The sequence below is a fragment of the Vulpes vulpes genome, chromosome 13 (assembly GCF_048418805.1).
Source record: "Vulpes vulpes isolate BD-2025 chromosome 13, VulVul3, whole genome shotgun sequence".
NCBI classification, from domain to species: domain Eukaryota; kingdom Metazoa; phylum Chordata; class Mammalia; order Carnivora; family Canidae; genus Vulpes; species Vulpes vulpes.
Window position 1 is genome coordinate 149,765,734 of NC_132792.1, and position 15,092 is coordinate 149,780,825.

The window sequence follows — 15,092 nt, forward strand, 5'->3', positions numbered from 1 at the left end:
GTCATGGCCACGGCTGGCTGACCTGCACCAGGAAGGGCTGTGAGGGCTTCAGCATTTTCTGAGTGATCCTCAGGGATTCCTGACAGCGTGGTTAGAGCCTGTCCTTGATGGACGGACGAAGGGCCGCGGCGTGAGGCCAGTGTGACGTAGTTAAGCGAGTCCTATACCCGAGTGCCCAACAGAACTGCCAGGGTAGGTTTGCAAAATAAAGCTTTCCAGCTTCCACATGGGCCAACCGAATCGTTCCTCCTGGGGATGGGCCGGGCAGGAGGGGGATCTGAGAATCCGTGTTTTGAAATAAATATGCCAACATAAAGAATCCCGTCTGGGAACAAGGGTCCCCGGCCATGGCGGCACCTGCACAGGGTTTTGAAGGCAGGAAAGGAATTTTATATTTATTTACACCTTCTCTCTTGCACCCCATATCCTTGTTTCAGAAAGGATCGAATGGGGCTGAGTAAAGGTTTTCTGGATTAAAGAGAGGAAGGAAGGGTGTCCCGGTGGAGGAGGCCGCGTGCTGCACGTGTGTCTGTGCACAGTGTCCGCAGGGTCAGGTGCCCCCCAGGAGCGGCGGGAGGCGGAGCTGCGGACAGAACAACGGCTGGTGTGCAGCCACGCGTGCTCCTGGGGTGGGTCTGAGGTTGAGAGTCCGGCCGAGATGGTTCTGTTGATGTGCCTTCGAGGCTTCCTCCTGAGATCCGGTTGAAATGATTCCTCTCCTGCAGCAACTAGAGTAAAATAAAGCTGCTGTGATGCCCCACAAAGCCACCACAGGTTCCGCCACTGGATGAGATACTTTGAACTGGTGTGAGATGTAAATCGGGTCGGGTGGACCGAGCAAACAGAGCAGAGAAATCCCACACCCTAAAACAGGCGCAGGAGACGCTTTGGTAGAGGCGAAAGCCTTCCTTGCGGCTCCCAGCTCTGTGTCGGCGTGCTCAGAGGGCAGGGCCCTGCGCAGGGCCGTCATCACGGGACAGTTGTCACCAGACCGCCTCATGGCGGGACCTGCCGTGCTTCCTGCCCTCCCAGGGTGCCCAGAGCTGCCAGGGAGAGCGTTGGCGTCTGGGTAAGAACATTCTCTGTGTAGTCCAGGGAGGGCCCTGCCTGGGCGCTGGGGCAGCAGAGGGAGACGGAGCAGGCCTTGGCCTGGGGCCTCCGTGGTGGAGTGGGCGACAGGTGCTGGGGGGAGTCTCTTCCCAGAAGAGGAACACCTGCTGGGGTTCCCTGCCCACTGCCAAGGCCCATCAGCCCCAGGCGAGCGCAGGCCAAGCGCGAACTGCTGGGGGGGCACCGGCACCCCACACCCAGGCTAGGCACCCCGGCCCGGCCGCCAGCAGTGGGAATGGGGAACGAAGGCTGGCTAGACACTTGCATGTGAAGCCAGCAGCATCGACGGATAGGACCGGATGGACGGACGGACAGACGGACGGCCTCCGGAACAGGGGGCCAGGTGCTGGTGTAAATGAAGAGGAAAGGAGGTTTTAGAGTGTAAGGAAGAGTGGATGGAGCCTGGAAGCGCCGAGCGGGGTCCCGGCTCCTGCTGGCTGCCCTGGGGCGCGTAGCTGGGCCCCGGCTGTGCGCGGGCTCTCTGGGGACCCCTCTTCTGGTGCCCCAGCTGAGCCGCGCTGCCCCTGAGCCCCTGACCTTCAATCCAGGCCCCTTTGTGCCACTTGTACTTTTTTTTTTTTTTAAGATTTTATTTATTTATTCATGAGAGAGAGAGGCAGAGACACAGGCAGAGGGAGAGGCAGGCTCCATGCAGGGAGCCCGATGTGGGACTCGATCCCGGGTCTCCAGGATCAGGCCCTGGGCTGAAGGCGGCGCTAAGTGGCTGAGCCACCCAGGCTGCGCCCTTGGGATGTCATTTCACTAAATACTACAAACAGCCCTGAAATAAGGGCACAAAAGGAGAGTTGTTCCTTTGGGAACTACATGGAAGGCAGTTCCCGCCTCCAGCTCAGGGTGATGGTTGGTCTCTGCAGCCATGAACTGGGAGGAGTCCTGTCCTCTCTGGGTGCCAGGTGTCCCCAAGCCCATGGCCGTGGAGGAGTGGGAGGGGCAGGGAAGCGCAGGAGAGCTCCAGCGGGGAAGGAGGGGAGTGCCCCCCCCCAGTGAGGCTGTTGGGGGCGGCCTGCGGCAGGTCCTGCCCCTGCAAGCACCCAGGGAACACCTTGCTGGAGGCGCCTGTGCCCGCCGTGGCCCCTGGCCGTGGCCGCTGGCAGGTTGTGCCTGGTGGAGGTCCTCCGGGGCTGAGCCTGGAGTGGACGCAAGAAAATACACCCCCCACCTCGACCCCCATTTCCAGCATTTCCAGCCCCACCGCCCGGAGTTGGAGGTTGGCTTGCCGCTGTCCTGCTCCGGTAGGCGCCTCGGTGGTGGGTAGGCCCCAGGCCCTTGGCAGCGGGCGCGGCCGCGTGGAGCCGCCCAGCAGGGCCTCCGCTCCTGCTCTGCCAGCCTCCAGGTCTCCCCGCCCCTGTCGTGCCCTCATCAGGTAGCACGTTGTGCTCTGCCACTGCTCAGGCCACCGCCCTCCCAGCCTGTGGGACCCGGTCCCGTCCCCACCGCTGGCCGCACTCCCAGGGTCCAGATGTTAAGCCCTTGCCTCTCTCACTTTGTTCCTGGAATGTTCCAGTTCCAGAAAACAGCTCGTGCGTTGGGCAGAGAATGGGCCGAGCTGCTGTGCAGAAAAGCCCAGAACAGACACAGCGGCTGAGACCAGAGGGCAGCGTGTTTCTGGACGTGCAGGTGGTGGGCACCAGGGGCAGGTGGCCAGCGATGGCCCCTGTCACTGCCGTCCCCAGGGTGTGGTCCCGGGGCCTGCCCCGGGAGGGTGCCCTGTGTGACGGGCCCGGTGCACGTTCCGGGAACCTCCTCACGTGGCCGCAGCTGGGGCAGAAATGAGGCTCCAGGGGGGTGGCCGTTCTGGGAAAACTTGGGATTGGGGAAGTGGTTCTAGTTCCCTGGGAGGAAGTGGGAACAGTTAGCATCCTCGGCCGCTCGGCCTGTCACGGAAAGGTGGAAAGTAAAATGGACAGAGATCTCTCGGGAAAATGCAACACGCGGCAGGAAAAGTGAGGGGCGGCGTTAGACTGTACCGGGCGCGGGGTCCAGGAGGGGCGTGTGAGACGGAGCGAAGAAGGTAGGACTCTCCACTGTGATTTAACAGTCAGAACTCTTGATGTGCAAAAGAGCATTCCATTAGTATATTTTAGGCAGAACCTGTTAGAAATAAAAAATACCTGTTGCCTTTAAAGGGTGACTAAATTCGCACTTTTCTCTCCCACGTCCACAGATGAAATAGACACAAAGGAGAAAGGATAAAAAGTGAACAGCACAGTTTGGAAGTGTAGAGTGAGTGTGTGGGTAGCACTTTGTGCCTCTTCAAATACCTGCAGAGCATTTATAAAAGTTATTGATGTAAAGGTTTTTTTTTCCAAATTAATGTCTAAATCCAGTCTCATCAGTTAAAAGTCCCAGTTGGTTTTTTCAAGGAATTTAACAATCTAGTTTTTAAAAAGTACTTTCAGAAGAGCACGTGTACAATATTATCACCCCGTCGGGTTTGGGGACGGGGAGCGGCGCCATGGGGGGGACTTGCTGGGACACGTGGCGGGACAATGTAAACCCGCGGGGATCAAACCCTCTTCTGTTTGTTGTCTGGGGAGTGGAAGGTAGATCCCTATTTCACACCAGATATAAAACTGAAAGTGGGGCCTATAAAGCGTCTGAAGGTAAAAAAAGTTTAAGTGTTACAAAGAAATATAGGAGAGAGGGGCACCCGGGTGGCTCAGTCCGTTAAAAGTGTCAGACTCTTGGTTTCAGCTCAGGTCATGATCTCAGGGTGTTGGGGTGGGGCTCAGTGGGGAGCCCCCTTGGGAATCTCTCCCTCTACCCCCCACCACGCTCTCTCAAGGGCACACACGCACTCTCTCTCAAAAAAAAAAAAAAAAAGAAATACAGAACGTTGATGTCATACTGGTTTTCCTTGGCAAACAAAAACCCAGAAGCCACACAGAAAAATATCTACAGATACTACTGTATCAAATTTAAAGCTTCATGTAACAACTGGCATTAGAAGCAAAGGTAATGGAAAAGCGACAGACTGGAAGAGAACATTTGTATGTGCAATGGATGTAAGCTGGCATCCTTTGTATTTATTTATTTATTTATTTATTTGAGAAAGAAAGAACGAATCTCAGACAGGGAGCCTGACTTCGGGGCTCGATCTCACAACCCTGAGATCAAGATTCAGATGCTCAACCGACTGAGCCACCAGCATCCTAAGTAAAGGGCCCCCTAGTGCAGGGAGCCACTGAGAAAAGTGGACGGAGGCCAATGGCTCTCAGCTCTGGTGAGCTGGAGAGGTGAGAGGAGAGAGCAGGGGATGGTCGGTGTGGCCTGTGCTCGTCTGGGGTCTGCGGGGCGAGCAGCTTTCCACTCACACTCTGTGTCTGGGGCGGGAGGGGGTCTCACAAAGGTAGGGGTGGGGGGCAGGAGCACAGCACCCTGGGCTCCCCCAGGGCTAATTCTGGCCTTTGTCTCTGCAGAAATCCGCCCTGATTGTGCAGGGGCCCCGGGAAGTGAAGAAGCGGGAGCTGGTCTTCCTCCAGTTCCGCCTGAATGAGAGTAGCGAGGACTTCAGTGCCATCGATTACCTCCTCTTCTCGTCTTTCCAGGAGTTCCTGCACAGGTGGCCTTTCAAGTCCGCAGCGGGCCTGCCGTGCACAGTCCCGTTCCAGCTCGCACATCCCAGGGCAGGGCAGGGGCTGGGGCGGAGGTGACCCCTGGGCCTGGGGACTGACCCGGAGCTCAGCTGCTCCGGGAAACCCGGCTTCACAAAGCGAAGCAGATCTGGGTGGTGAGTGTTGGGACCCACAGGCAGAGAGGCTTGGTCCTGTCGCTGCTGGGACCTTGTGAGCCCCCTGAGTTCCGGCCAGGTCTCCCCTGCGGTGTCAGGGGCAGTGTGGGCTCAGTGTGGGTTTGTTGCATGTTTTTATTCATTTATCTTTTAAAAAAAATTATTTTTTAAAAAAGATTTTTATCCATTTATTCATGAGAGAGACAGAGAGAGACAGAGAAAGAGACAGAGACACAGGCAAGAGGGAGAAGCAGGCTCCATGCAGGGAGCCCGACGTGGGACTCGATCCCAGGTCTCCAGGATTATGCCGTGGGCCGAAGGCGGTGCTAAACCGCTGAGCCACCCAGGGATCCCTGTCGAGTGTGTTTAATATGGGGATGAAAGTGCCTGTCTGCCTGGGGGACACGCTGGTGCCCTCTCTGGGGCCGAGTGCTCGTTGGGACTGGGAGCGTTCTCTGCATGTTCCCCGAGCCCGCCTGCCTCAGGTCCCTCAGAGCCCAGGGCTCCATTTAAGGGAAGGCAGGTGGCCGTCACCACGGAGGAGGGGCCGCTCCCCTGGCTGTGGCCAAGGACCACCTCCCCTTGGCTCACATCCTGCTGCTCCATCCTTCCATTTCAGAGCTTGCAGCCTCTGCCGTGGTCTCTTCTGCTCTGTGTGACGCCCAGATCCCCCTGGGGGAGGTGTTGGCTGGGCTGATGCCACGGGTGTCCGTGTGGTCCCCTACTGGGCCTCCCAGAGGAGGCTGGCAGGCCGGCGAGGCTCCTCGGGGCCACCGAGGTCAGAGTCGTGAGGCTGGCCGACGCACCCGCAGGCACGGGGCCAGCGCTCTGGGAGGAGGGACTCCCCCACCCTCCAGGTGGGTGACAACTCTCCCTCCGTATGAAAACCAAGAAGCAGAGCCTGGAAAGGAAGCAGGAAGTGGGCAGCATCCTGGCGGTGCCAGCCAAGCAACCGGCTGGAAGCAAGGGCTGGAGTTTGAATCCTGCCGTCCGGCCTCACGTGGCCCTTTCTTTGTGTTCCAAGCCCAGACAGGGTGGGCTTCATGCAGGCCTGTGAGAGCGCCTACTCCAGCTGGAAGTTCTCCGGGGGCTTCCGCACCTGGGTCAAGATGTCCCTGGTGAAGACCAAGGAGGAGGACGGGCGGGAAGCGGTGGAGTTCCGGCAGGAGGTAGGTGGCGCTGGGTTTGCGCTCCGGGCCGGCCCCTTCCACCCTTGGCCCCGGGGGCAGGGAGAGAAGCTGTGCAGAAGAGATGAGCGTTGGGCAGTCTTCACAGTGAGCAGGGGCCCCGTGCCTGGGGGGAGACGTGTTCTGCACCCCCTTCCCTGGGCCACCGTCGGTCCTCAGCAAACATGTGGGCCAAACAGAGATGCCCCACTTGAAGGAGCAGGTGACTGACCCCCCACCCATGAAGCCCATGACCTTGGCCTTCAGAGGCCGCATGGAAGATCGGTGATTTGCAGGGAAGAGAGACCAGGTACCGGGCCTCTGGAGTGCTGTGCTGTGCACAGGAGGATCCACTGAGATGCTTGGGGCAAATACTAGCTTGCTTCCTTTTCTTTTAAAGATTTTATTTATTTGTGAGAGACACAGAGAGAGAGAGGGAGGCACAGACACAGGCAGAGGGAGAAGCAGGCTCCATGCGGGGAGCCCGACGTGGGACTCGATCCCGGGTCTCCAGGATCACACCCCGGACTGAAGGTGGCGCTAAACCGCTGCGCCACCCGGGCTGCCCACTAGCTTTCTTTTTGTGTTAATTTCTTTATCTCCTCCTTTTTCTATTTCTGAATACTTTGAAAAGTGTGTAACAGAACAGTAAGAGTGACGTTACGTCACTTCTAAGGAAGTCACGATATGTTGGGTATGTGCCCAAAGTGTGTTACCAGTGGGAAATGTGAGGGCTTTCAGCCCACCGGCCTGGAGCCCCGAGATGTGCGGGGGGCTTCTAGCCACGGTACCGGCCGGAGATGGGAGGGGACCTGGGCAGAGGCCTGGCGGTGGGGATGGAGGGAGAGGGCTGTTTGTCAGTCACCCCCGAAAGCAAGGCCGCACCCCTACCTTTGGAACTTCCATTCTGGCGTGGCTGCCCCCTGCTCCCATCCACGCCCAGAGCCAGCCATCCCACATATTGGTGGCTGGGTGCCTGCCGAGGCAGTGAGGAGATAGTCTATTCTAGAAAATTTTGCTCTTCCTTGGAGTTGTTTCATTGGGCTGGACTCTGAGGGGCAGCATCGGGAAAGGCGGTTAAATTAGGACTGACTCCCACCGACGAGGCTCATTGGCCAGAAGCCATGTCCTCGTCCGGGTCTGCCCTGTCCCTGGGCCTTGGACCACTGCAGATCTTATGCCTTTGGGAAGGGCTTAAAGCCAGTTTTCTTCAAGAGGACAGGCCTTTTCTCGTCCCCTAAGATGTGGTGACCCCTGTGGCAGTGGGTCCTTAAAGTATTCCTAGTTTGTCAGAGAACTGTCACATCCCAGACTTTTGCTCCACACTTTCCTCTGGGAACTCCCAGGACCTTCCCATCTGGCCCTGGCCTGTCAGTGGCGGAGAGGAGACTCGCTGCGCTCACCCTGCGCTGCCCGGTCTCCCCGCAGCTCCCCCATGACCAGAACCCAGGGGGGCCCAAATCCCGGCGAACCCAACCCGTATATAGATTTTAGAATGTTTGTGCTGTTCGTTAGGGCCTCAGTTAGAAGTCTTTTGGTGGGTGACGTGAACTTTTTTGAATGAAGTTTACAAGGTTTTTTATATCATGTTCTAAAGTTTAAGGTCCTTCTGTACGTATTGTCTCCTTTGATGCCGACACACCTCGGTGGTGTAGGCACTTCATCTGCGAGCAGCAGAGCAGGGCTTAGACGGGGCGGGGGCCCCAGCCCTCCTGCTGGAGCTGGGCTTCGGCTTCTGGCACCCGTCTGCTCTCCGTGACACCTCGCAGAGCTTCTCGTGATTGATAACCCGATCTTCCCAAGCACGCCTACTAAATATTTCCAGGGAATGCTCAGCCGGGTGGATCTGTGAGGTCGCACTTTGTCCCTGTAGACCCGAAGGGTTGAACTACTCAGCTTTTAAGATCAAGTATTTTGAAATTTGAGGTTTCTGTGACTTCTGATTATGCCTGAACATAACACGTGGAGAATGGTTTAATCCCGAGTCCAGGTACATAACGGACCTTGTGGTGATAATCCAGAACACCTGTTATACATCCCAGATCCTGTTCGTTGCCCCCAAAGAACTGGAAACCAGGGTAGAGTCTCGGCTCTGGTACCAGTTTCAGGATGCTGTTTATGAGATGTCTGGCTTTCTCCGCCCAGAAGCTGGTGTGGGGAGAACCAAGGTCCAAGATCCCCTAACTACCCTCTCCCACCTGTGACCCAGGGCAGGGAGGGGCACAGGTGGTAATCCTCCTTTCTCTTCTCTTACCTAGACCAGTGTGGTTAACTACATTGACCAGAGGCCAGCTGCCGAAAAAAGTGCCCAGTTGTTTTTTGTGGTGTTTGAATGGAAAGATCCTTTCATCCAGAAAGTCCAAGATGTGAGTATTCCTGCAGGTTACAGGAGCAGACTCCCTGCCTGAGGTATTTTGACTCATCCTTGCAGGCTGTCCTTGTCTTGTCTCATGGCATGAATCAGTTTGTCATTGGTGACATTCACGTTCTGGGTTGTTTGTGCTTAATTGGCCCTGCCATCACTAGACAGCTGGCCCTGCGAAGGTGAGGACTTCATCTTTTCTTCACCATCGTTTATCCGCCGTCTGGGAGAGTGCTTAGTACAGAGTACTTGCTTCAGAGTGATGTTGAGTCAATGAACCGAGCAGAAAGCATGGATTGCATGAAGCTTGTCTGGATGATGGCTGTTGGAAGCCATTCTATTTTAATGAATATCTGTTGGATAATATTCCTTATTATTTGTTGTCAGAGCAGAAAGGTACATAAAAAAATTTAACAATGCATCAGTGAATGCCAGGTTCTCAGACTCAGTCTTGGAGGAGAGGAATGCCAGGACAGCTTTGCTCAACATTCCAGGGAACCAGAGCCAGTCCCTGATCTAACACGGATGGGCGCTTAGATAATTCCAGAATGTCCCAATGTGGTTGTGGCATAGGGGAAGCACCCCTCCTGGCTGAGACCCAAACATGGAGGGCCTCTGTAACACGAGCTGCTCCATGATCTTTGAGCACCACCGTGAGCGTGGGCCGGCAGGGCTCTGTACACAGCGGCACGTGCCGCTTACCCAACAGGGTTCTGGGTGGAAGAAGGAACGCCTTCAGCTCTACATGTAAAGCGTGTGATGAGCCAGTTTTCACTTAGCTATTATTCAGTAGGAGGTGCCCATCGAGCCGAGTAAAGGCCGACACCCGCCCGAAAGAGGCCTGCCTTCCCCTTGAGGTCACTTAGCTTCTTCACGGCCCTGAACAGGGGTGCCGGTGTAAGCATTTAGCATCTGGGAGCCCCGACGCTGAGACTGTCCAAGGTCACCCTGCTAAACGACCTAAGAGTGCTGGGGACTCAGAAATCCACGACGTGACCTCAGCCTAGAAGTGTTTAACGTTTAGTGGGAGCATGATTGGGAGCGGTGCAGGGACGCATTCCAGACAGTAAGCGGCTGCCAGAGGAGCTTGTGGGATAAATGTCTCTGCCAAAGTCAAGAGGGTTTTGGCTTCGTGGTCAGAGTCGTGCTCCAAGGAGCTGGGAAGGATCAGTAAGCTCGGTAGCAGGAAAGCACCCCGGGCCGGGGAATGAGGGCACAGCCAGGAGGCAGGAGTCCAGGAGGTGAGACCGTCGCTGGACCAGGTGGAGGCAAGATTGAGGAACTGTGAGATGGGAAGAAAACGAGAGGAACTGACCCAACAGAGTGGGTATGGTTTTGGGGGAAATTTGTTTCAAATCCAGTTCACTTACTGGGCATTATTAGGCCAGAAATCTAAACCTCAGTATGGAACATCTGATTTGTGCAGAGCTTTTTTTGAGAAACACAACTTTTTTCCCTGGATGACTTTATGGGAGGAAGGGGTTAGTATCTTGTTTCTCAGACTCGAGCTCTGTATCCTAAAGGTACAGTCAGAACGAAGTGGAGTTAGGGCCATCGTAGAACCCAGGTGTTTTTCGTGTTGCTCCAGTAACCTGGGGGTGGGAGGCCCTCGGCAGTAACGCTGATAGGACCCAGCAATCAGAGTTGAAGCCAGCTGATGAGCTTGTGTTCGCTGCTGTTTTCCAGATCATCACCGCCAACCCTTGGAACACAATCGCCCTTCTCTGTGGGGCCTTCTTGGCGTTATTTAAAGCAGCAGAGTTTGCCAAACTGAGTGTGAAATGGATGATCAAAATTAGGAAGAGGTACCTTAAAAAAAGAGGTCAGGCAGCAAACCACATAAGCTGAAGCTGCCTTGTGGCGTCCGTAAGACTGTCCGCGGTGATGGAAGTTCTCACTTCTGTGTGCATCGACAGAGCTGCCAGCACTGCTGTGGTCGCTTGAAACGGGCCTCGCTGGGAGGAATGGTCTGCGAAACCACAGCTTCTGACCTGGCCCCCAAAACAGGATGTTTAGAGCCTGATGGAACAGATCCAGCGGATAACATAAAACCTTATTTAAGTGTTTAAATTATTAACGAACATTTTTTGGACATGTGAATAGGGATTGTGGAAGGCGGAATTGGATTATCAAGTGTTCTGAAGGTTTGTGAAGCCGCCCTTCTTACCTGTTTGGTGTATAGTTCAACTCTAACAGGATGATTAAGGCTCTACGTTTTACCTTAGGTTTTTTTTTTTCCCCCCCCTGAGGGTTTTCAGGTCGATGGAAGAGACTGATTCCCCCCCCCCCCCCCACATCCTGACTATGCAGGTGTGCAGCTATGCTTTGAAGCCTCCGCACACTGCACACGAGAGCAAAATCCCTGGTCTCTGGCGTCATCTGCCAGTTACATTATCCAGCCTCCAACATGCTTTCTCATTTGTTAAATTCCAAGTGAGACATTTTTAAAGCTACTAGAAAGTAGTACTAAGGTTTCTTGTGGATGGACTAGCCACCTACCTGTCGGGCTAGAGTATTTGTTGATGAAGGTGTGAGACTGCAGAGAGAGTAACCTGCAGAAGCACCGGGACATGTGTACCTAGGAGGTGCCTATGCAGTGGACCCCCATGATTTTGTTAACAGGTAAATAAAAGTTAGGTTCATGCAAAAAGTCAGTTTGCCAGTGTGAGTATCTGCTAAACCAGGAGGCACCAGTATGCTTTCATTCTGTAACGTCCCAGTAAGTGGCCATGTGAGCTTGGACTCCTAAGATGGATGGATCTGGACTCCTGAGGTACATCATGGTTGCATCCAAGGAAGGGCAGGCTGGGAGTGGGGATTGATGGCAGATAGGAACAATGACGGATCTAGTCCCACAAATAAAAATTCTGTTCCTGTCCCACAAAAGCACCATCTGAGAAAGGGACCCTCAGGTGTGACCCTCAAAGTCGCCCGACCGAGCCTGTCCGAATCCACTGTGGCTGCTCCTCAGTGAAGGAAACAACCTTCCACCACACAGACCTTCAGACCTAACCTTCGCTCTGCCCTGCCCGCTGCCCGCCGCCAGCTGTCAGGAACACTGGCTGGCCCTGGGGAGCGTGGGGGGTTTGGCAAGGGCACGTTGATCCGGGTGGCCGCAATGAGGTGGCTACCTGAGACGCTACAATATGAGCTGTGAACCGAAACGAAGAGTTTGTCCTGGGGCCCCAGTGGGTGAAAGGAGTTGCTTTTACCTTGACCTAGGAATCGTGTGCAGGGCCCAGGCTGGAGTTTTTTCATGAATGCAAAAGAGTGGGAAGTTTATAATATTGTCTAATTTCTGACTCTGCCACAATTTCCCTGGACACCTCGCCCAGGGAAGCGCTATTTATTATAAATTGTGGGTCTGTTTTAATTGAAACTGACATTTAAGGTAATTTAAACCACTATTCTCTGAACACAGACATGCAGGAAGATGAAAGGGTATCCTAAAATTTAGAATTTTATGCAGGGATTCTGTAAAACGGATGTACTTTGTGGCCGTAGTGGTCAACTCTGGCACATAACCTGAAGTCTTTTCTACGTACACACGTGTATGTTTGTATGAACCTAAAGGGGCAGCAGGCTGCCTCTGGATGCCTCAGAGCTGGAGAAAGCAAAGACCACATAGGCAAAATACAAACATAGACTTTATTAAATGCTGCTCAATCCCCCAATGAAGATCTTTCATTACAAAACAGTTTTCCACACAACTGCAAGTAAAGAGATTGGAATGGTACTCATAACAAAAGATGTGAGAAATACTTGACCAAGTGAAAACATACAAGACCTCGCTACAGTCAGGAACTCTACAGGGGCAGCCTACCGCATTTCCTTTAAATAAAGCCAGGCAGTGACAGTGAGCGTTCTGCGTCACCACATTGTGGGACTCAAAGCCTCCTTCCCTGGGTCAGGAGGGACTGGATGAAGGGCAGGTTGTGAGGACTGGAAGGGCCCTGCCTTCAGCCTTCAGGAGGAAGAGGAGGAATGAACTGAGAGGCAGGCTCAGTGTTCACCTGCACTGCCTCCAGGAGTCTGGGCTCATCACTCTGGGGAGTTGCAGATGAAGGGGGGAATATTCATGAAGAACAATCTAAAGAATTTGGTTTACTTTCCCAGCTTTTATTTATATTTTGTGCTTTAGAAAGTCTGGAGATTTAAGTTTCTGCTCAAATTCCAGAGTGCAGTTATATCTCTAATGAAGGAAGGAAGGCTTAGGGCAGGTAACTCTCCCCATTGTACTTCTGGGAGCAACAGAGGGGAGGGTAAGGATTATACCTTAGTTTTATTTTAGGAAATATTCTTTTTCCTAGGATGTAACTAAGGTCTGCAGCAATGTGAAAAGCACATTATAAAAGGGAAAAATATACAGAGCAGACTACTATATCTATGTGCAACACAATCAAAGAATTCAAGTCATAATTCTTACCACTCCCGTAATTATCTCACTCATATCATAGATGATAAAGTTCATTCATTTCTGTGAAACTTCAGAAGTGACACAATAAATCCATGATTAGACAAAGGTTACAATATACTATGGACATGATATAGCACAGGGCTATGTTTAGTCCATATTTTTCATTTACAGTTGCCAGAAAAAAAGTTGGCCTTTTTTAATTATATTATACTGAGAGGTTTGTTTCATAATTTTACATATTTCAAAAAAGTGTACAAAACTGCCTATCCAACAGAGGCGGTGGGCTTTTTTTTATTCATCACTTGTATTGCTGAGAATACTGTGCATGTTGTAAGCACTGTTCTGCTTTTCCAGAGCTTTCTTTAGCTTTAGCTCCTCTAATTTTTTCCATAATTCTTCACGTTCCAGTTCCTTCTTTTTCTCTCTGTAGATAAACCAAGATTTTTGTGGTCAGAAAACCTTCATTTAGAACCTAAAGAAACTTGCTGTTTGGCAGTTTGCAGGAGAGCACTGTTCGCCCACATTTCACTTAAATCCATTTACTAAAGTATTTAAGGCCAATTACCAGGAGCACCTAATTGCTCTCTGTCACTCTCCTGTGATTACTAGGTCTGTGGGTCTCCTATACCAACTCAGTTACACCTTGCTTTCCCTTACATATTGCTACATCCACGACCACTGTTGTCATTCACACTCTATTACACTCACTCTCACCTAACCCCTCTTACAGCTACCACAGCTAGGATGGTCACCTTTTACAGAAACCGAAGGGTGGCTGTGAGGTCAGGCTGGAGCCACTTCTGGCGGAATCACCTCTCTAGCCACTAACCAGTCTGTATCTTTGATATCAAATAAGAACTAGAGTTTGATTTTTAAAAAAAATTCAAAATATTTATGTTTCAACTATTTAATTTTAATTCTAAGGAAAATGCTTCTGAGTAACTTGGACCAAACTATTTTGAAGGACTATATGAACATATAAAAACAAAAGGCCTTACAGTTTTGTAGTTAAATACCATTTAAGGGGACAAAGGTACTAATTTTTGCAGTTATGATTATTCTTTGTGACGTGAAATACGCAAGTTTCTTGTGATTATAATTATGCTTCCCAAGGGTTAAACTAGGTACTGGGTACCTAATTTTTTTTTAGAGTTATTGATGGACTAGGATAGCCCTAAAGATATTCTACTTGCCACAGGAAAACCCTGATTAGGAACTTCTAGTCAAGAGAGACCAGCTTTTCCCAACAATAGGTAATAAGCTTCTTAGAGGTAAATGGTAGCTATTATCCTCAAATGGTGGGTGGGCTCAGGTACAGTGGTTACTACCCATCTAATGTTTGAAATAAATGAGAAGCGATTTTTAAGATGGTTATATATGAAGTTCTCCAAAAGAGGCGATCACTTAGGAAGGTTTGTAAATGCTGCTACATGCTACCATCTCTAAATACTGTTGCAAGTAACAAAATATTATGTGAGCTCCCTCTGACTGAAAAAGAACTATGTCAGACTTTAAGATACCACTTTGTAAAAATGGGCAACCTGACACTCCCAAACTGTCGTGCAAAGAGCAGTTGAAGAGTAAAGCTCACTATGGAAGCCCATCTGAAAAAAAAAACAATTTTCATAAATACCTAACCATAAGAAATTGTTATATAAATCTGGCATAAATTGTGAATGAGATAAACAGGATTTATAATCCACATTAAAATTATAATCTAACCGGTAGGGTAAGTTTTTTATTTAGAAATTACTTAAAAGTTTAAGTATTACAATTTGAAAGTCTCTAACTGACTTAAACATTATAATTTTAATTTAGGTAAGCTACCTTATTGGACTAAATCACATTCAACTAACTTAAAATGTATAGATAACTTGGTAATTAAAAATGCCCAATACCTTTGTCTTTCAGCTTTGTATGAGCTAGTAAGGTCATCGAACAGCTTGCCGTTCATTTCCATTAGGGTTTTAAGCACATTGTACACCAGTGCTACAATGGTCCTAAAATGAAAATAAACAGTGTTGGGTCACAGAAAATGTAACATTATCATCCCTAAATGGTGGCTGACTCAATCCATTTTAGAGATAACTAAGATGCAAGATGTCACACAGCCAGTAGTGATAGAGATCATCTATCTAATTCCAAAATTCACGTCTGTCTTATGCTTAAGCTCTTAAAAAATGTTACCTTCTTGTCTGTTCTACAGTCTACTTTCTCAAGCTAACAGTATTAAAAGATGAAAAGGAACTACCTACCATAACTTGTGAGAAAAACAAAGTAGGATAA

General features: G+C 51.2%; 2 protein-coding genes across 4 annotated transcripts in view; one reads left to right on the top strand and one right to left on the bottom strand.

Moving 5' to 3' along the window:
• Positions 1-11,039, top strand: part of PACC1 (proton activated chloride channel 1) — a 37,888-nt gene extending 26,849 nt beyond the window's left edge. For 2 of the 3 annotated variants that reach the window (XM_026001078.2, XM_072733317.1), the window contains exons 5-8: positions 4,551-4,693; positions 5,886-6,030; positions 8,286-8,393; positions 10,076-11,039. In XM_026001078.2, coding sequence (XP_025856863.1) covers positions 4,551-4,693; positions 5,886-6,030; positions 8,286-8,393; positions 10,076-10,237 — 558 coding nt within the window. In that variant the 3' untranslated portion in view covers positions 10,238-11,039. Of the gene's footprint in view, positions 1-4,550; positions 4,694-5,885; positions 6,031-8,285; positions 8,398-10,075 lie in introns of those variants that run through there. The other variant, XM_072733319.1, reaches the window with a different exon arrangement.
• A 979-nt stretch (positions 11,040-12,018) lies between these two features.
• Positions 12,019-15,092, bottom strand: part of PPP2R5A (protein phosphatase 2 regulatory subunit B'alpha) — a 64,731-nt gene continuing 61,657 nt past the window's right edge. The window contains exons 12-13 of the mRNA XM_026001077.2: positions 14,705-14,806; positions 12,019-13,230 (exon numbers count right to left, since the gene is read on the bottom strand). Of these exons, the coding sequence (XP_025856862.2) occupies positions 13,098-13,230; positions 14,705-14,806 (235 nt within the window). The 3' untranslated portion in view covers positions 12,019-13,097. The remainder of the gene's footprint in view (positions 13,231-14,704; positions 14,807-15,092) is intronic.